At 30.2% G+C, this 5668-nt stretch overlaps 1 protein-coding gene across 1 annotated transcript; it reads left to right on the top strand.

The window, feature by feature from the left end:
• Positions 1-309: 309 nt before the first annotated feature.
• On the top strand, positions 310-1578 carry LOC105119860 (probable F-box protein At4g22030). The gene has a single exon (XM_011018056.1). It carries the CDS (start codon positions 310-312, stop codon positions 1576-1578), a length of 1269 nt encoding a protein of 422 aa, XP_011016358.1.
• The last annotated feature ends 4090 nt before the right edge of the window (positions 1579-5668 follow it).

Below are 5668 nucleotides of genomic sequence, written 5' to 3'. Positions count from 1 at the left end.
AATAGAAATTAGATATGTGAGCTCTTTAATACTGCAGTCGAGAATTTACGAAAAACTTATAGTGTTTTGATTGTTAGATGCTTGCAATTGATTTTAAAAATTTAAACTCCTCATACAAGCTAGTCACTATAAAGTACTTTCAAATAATAAACTTTGGCATTCAAATATGTATGTATATGTGATTCTGAACCTCAAGCCCAATTCACTTCTGAGCCTTGAGACGTTAACACAAGCCAGCCTTCACCATCCCATTCACGACAACAACTTTTTTCAAAGACATATATATAGTAAGATTTGATAGACTCAACCATGGCAAGTCTTCAAGTTTCAGGCATGGTGGTTTCAGGTTCTTCATCCTCTTGTTGCAGTCATAAAACATTAGTTAGAGCCACTATAAATGGACCGAAAATCCGGATCGGCTCTCTATCTCTACCAAGGCTATCTAGCAAAGACTTTATTGAAGAACTGAGCATTAGATCAGATGGTTATGGAATTCCGGTAACTACACAAATGGAGAAGAGATTCGGTCCCAAGACCAGTAGTTCTGATCCAGTGGTGGTTGCCAAGCTTTACGCAATCATGGAGGCTGTGGCAGATAGAATTGAGATGCACGAGAACATTGGAGAGCAAAGAGATAACTGGAACCACCTGCTTTTGAGTTCCATTCATGCTATGACTCTCACCGCAGCCACCATGTGTGGACTTGCAGCTGCTAGTGCAAGTGGTGAACCATTTGCAGGACTCAAGGTATCTTCGACGATACTATATCTTGCAGCAACCGGAATGTTGGCGATAATGAATAAGATCCAGCCTTCACAACTTGCTGAAGAGCAAAGGAATGCTGCTAGGTTGTTTAAGCAGCTTCACGGCCAGATTCAAACTTTGTTGTCCGTTGGCACTCCTACTGCTAGTGATGTCAACGAAGCAACGGAGAATGTTTTGGCTTTAGACAAGGCATATCCACTTCCATTATTAGGCGCCATGCTTGAAAAATACCCATCAAGTGTAGAGCCTGCAGTTTGGTGGCCTCAACAAAGGCGAAAACAAGCGAAAGGGCTCGGTAGGAAGATAGAAGGAAATGGGTGGAATAGGGAGTTGGAAGATGAAATGAGAGAAATTGTTGGGGTTTTGAAGAGAAAAGACAAGGCAGATTACTTGAGATTGAGTGAAAAGGCCTTGAAAGCTCACAAAATGCTGGCGTTCTCTGGTCCTCTACTTACCGGTCTTGGAGCTTTGGGGTCAGCTTTCGTAGGAACTACCAACCCATGGGCTGTGATATTAGGAGTTGCTGGTGGTGCCTTGGCAAGCGTAGTGAATGCACTGGAGCATGGAGGCCAAGTTGGGATGGTATTTGAGATGTATAGAAGCAATGCAGGTTTCTTTAAGCTCATGGAAGAATCTATAGAATCAAACATAAACGAGACAAATGTATGGGGAAGAGAAAATGGACAGGTGTATGAAATGAAGGTGGCATTACAGCTAGGCAGGAGCCTATCAGACCTCAGAGACCTTGCAGCTTCATCTTCTTTAAGAAATATTGAGGATACTGAAGAAGAATTTGGAAGCAAGCTTTTCTAGTGCTAATTAATTGGGAGCTTAATCATCAAGTACCTCCTTGTTAATATGATTTGTTGATTCTTTTTGTATATGATATACTAACATGAATTTTGTTCATTTAACAACACTTCATTCATCGTAATAATAGTGCCTTTGATTTCTTTTTTCTCACTTTATTTGGTGTATATTACTTTGTTAATTAATTAATGTGCCTATATTTTAGACTTGGTTGACAGTTTTTAAGATAATTAAATCAACATCATCATCGGTTAATCCCATTATAGAAGACTTTGTAAGGGGAAGATTATTGAAGAAATCCATCTACATGAGAAAGTCAATAATTGCTATATGAAAATGAAAACGAGTCGAAATCCAAATTCATGCTGATGACGCTGATGACGTATATTTATATATAGATTTTATCACCTGATAATTATATATTTAATATGTGAATTAAATAATTTTGTTATTGTTATATAATAAATACCATTTTCTTATTATTATATAACCTCAACATCAATTTAAAAGTCGGTGTGCCTTAAACATCATCTCGAGATAGAGTGTTTACAATGACTTAGGTTATGACAAGTGTTAATAATCCAGCCTCAATTTAAAATTTAATTTTAAATCCATTGAATCAACTTTTATTTGATTTAATTTTAAATTTATCTTAGATTAGATTGTGGATTGAAGAGTTAAAATCATTGTATGAAGTTGCAGGGAATTGACAAAATAAGTTTTTCATGTCCTCTGGAGGATTCTTTGAATTGCTGACGGTCAAAGGAGGGGCTCTCGAATCAAACAATCTCCCCGTCATGTAACCAGCCAGCCAAAGCGCCCATAATCATCTTAAATTCAAACAACTTTACACCATTATGATTTTTTTTTTATAAAAAATATCATAATTTATCTAAGATATAAACTAGGAATCAGACATCATTTTTTTTTTTAAATATCATAGTTTAAATTGTTTGATTTATTTATTTTAATTCATATAAAATTTACAATTTCTTGTTAATCCACTTGTTAAAATTCATTGTAGGTAATAAATAATATATGAAACTTATAAAATATAACAAAATCTAAAAAAAATATAACAATAAATAAAAATAATATATTATTTATCAAGACAAAAGACACTGGATAGACTAAAATACAAGATGATCATGCATTTAGAAAGAACATTGATACATAATTATTTTCAATGTTTTTTCTTTGACATAGAATCTTACCTACCATTTTTATTTTATTTTTTTAATCTTGTATGGTAGGATTTTATCATGCACAAACAAGTACATAATATCTTAATTAATTAATAAAATTGCTTATTGTTTGTATAAAAATAAAATTATATTTTATTTTATAATATGTTTTGTATTTTTCATATCATGTAAAAAATTATACTTTTTATAACCTTGATTAGAACCATGTGTTGAAATAACATGAATCAATATATTATCTGTGTCTTCTTTGAGGTAATAGAAACTACAAGTTTACAAGATTACAAGCTTACAAATTAACTATTGCCTACAAGTTATTAGCGTACGAGATTACATATAAGCCTTCTCGTAAATAAATTTTGAAGATCCTGCAAATTTTATTCAATTGCAAAGCAATTATTGTTGTTAATTTGTTGTTGTTTTCGTGTCTTCTATCTTGAATCATTTTTTAAATAGTGAAGTTCACGATCCGATAACTAACCACTCATCTTATTCTATTCAATATAACTTCTGATAACTATCCATTCACTTTATTTTTTTTTATCGTTTTAAGGATTTTTTTTATTTTTTTTATCGTTTTAAGGATTTTGCACCATGTATATACTCTTTATACCTTCCTTTCATTACTTGCATTACTTTCATTTGCCTGAAACTACTAAACCTCATTCTTTAGTTTGTTATTATACATTTAAGGTGGCTTATTATATATGCCAATCTAGAATTTTTCAAGTCTGTTCTACAATCAAGAGTGTAATGAATTAATTTATTTTGTTATTTTTTTTTAATTCTTACCCAACACTAAGCACTCTATAAAAGTAAGAATTTTTCATTTCCTTTTCTTCTCTATTTGTGTCTCCTTTTTTTTTTTTGCATTATTGTTTTCTCATTATTTTAGTTCAATTGCTTGTTGAATTTTAGTTTTTTCTTTCAATTTTGATGTGCAGTTTTAATTAAAGGTGTAGGATTAACTTTAATTATTATTTGAATTTTTGGTAATTTAGGTTAAATTTTTTAAATTTAAGATTAAATATATTACCACTTAGGAAATGAGAATTTTATGAGAAATTGAATAAAATTAATTGGTTTGTGGCATATATGTTTTTTATTTGCAAGTTTAAAAATATTACATTGCCTCTCATATAGAAGAGGTGCTGCCAATTTGTTTTTTAAATAAAACTTGTTTAGTTTTTTATTCTTGTTAATTTGTGTATATGTCACGAGGAAAGTTTATTACACGTCATAAAAACATGATCATTCCTAGTTCTTGTAAAAGCAATGCTAACAACCACGAGTTATTAGATGTTGACTAAGAATAGGCACATTATATATATCTACCAACTCATGACAAGGGGTCATCAAGTGCAATTTTGCAATCTCAAGGGGATTCCTTTCACAACAAAATCTATTTACCCGTAAATATTAGGTTTAGTGTAAGGATAACCTTTCAATGTAAGAATGATTTTTTTTCTTTTTTGCAATGACATGTTCAATAATTTTTTAAGAAATAATTTTATTTAACGAATTCAATTTCAACTTTACAAACATTGAGGTTGTAAAAAAAATAAAATCAAACTTTAAATCATTAATGAAAATTCTATTGTTTTCATAAAGTCAGGTTTCCAGACATCCTGAATGGAAACCGCATATTAATGCATAATTTTCAAGATTTAAGGTTAATATTAACTTAGATATTTTACTATTATGTTAATTTAGCTAGTTTATTAAAATTATTGAAAATTTTCTTTTATCAATTTTTACTGCAATAAAAAATTTGAATGGGAAAGAGTTAATGATAATGTTGAAGTGAGGGTTTGAGAAAATCACACTACAACTAGGCAAGTTCAAAATCAGGATATTTTTTATACTAAATATTAAAATTTTATTTTTTATTTACTAATAGATAATTTATAGGTAACTTATTGGTTACATAATTTTTGATACAAAGCATAGAAGAAAGCAAAACAAATACGAGAGAAAGCGAGCTTCCTAAAGGAAATGACGTGGCGATTTGAGATTGCAGTCGATCATATATCTTAGAGGCTATACGGGTGAACTACTTTAAGCATATGATGTTTGTGTGTTTCACTCAACGATCATAATCCGATATAAAGAACTAGCACCAGCGTGTTCATGATTCCATTACCACGTATGCCAGTAGTTCTATTATGTTCATTTTGCATATGAAGCATATGGTAAGATTTTTTTATTACTTTTATTACTTTTATTTTTATAAATATATTTAACTGATAACATTTTTATCTTATAAGTTACAGTTTTTAAATGCGAGTGAAGCCTGATGAAACTTTTTATTAAAATGCACTTGCAAAGTGATGATCATCAAAAAAGTGTACAACAGTTCATAGATAGCCGAGCTTAACACTTTATAGTATGTTGGTCTTTAACTATTTTTTTATTAAGTTATAATTTCATTAAATTTGATGGATTTATTTTTTCTTTCTATGATACATACAATAGTTAATTGAAGGAGAGAACAAGGACAATTCTTTAATCCATTCAAATCTCGATTCAAATTTGTGGTTGGAAGCAAGATTATTTAAGAGACATGATAAAAATAAAAATTAAGTATATAGACTCTTTAATACTATAGTCGAGAATTCACAAACAACTTATAATATTTTGATTATTAAATGGTTGCAATTGATTCCAAAAATTTCAACTCCTCGTACAAGCTAGTCATTATAAAGTATTTTTAAATAATAAAATTTGACAGTATATGTGAATGGATAATGGGTTAATTATATAATAAAAGAGAGCTCCTCTAAAACGTTGTTAATTAATAACTAAATAAAATTCTTGAGGCTGGATTCACAATATCCTCCTCGTTTTGAAGAAATTAATATGTGATCACAATATTCGCTAAAAACAGTATT

Source organism: Populus euphratica, unplaced genomic scaffold (assembly GCF_000495115.2).
Source record: "Populus euphratica unplaced genomic scaffold, PopEup_1.0 scaffold3759.1, whole genome shotgun sequence".
NCBI classification, from domain to species: Eukaryota; Viridiplantae; Streptophyta; class Magnoliopsida; order Malpighiales; family Salicaceae; genus Populus; species Populus euphratica.
This window is presented reverse-complemented; position numbering and strand designations above follow the sequence as displayed.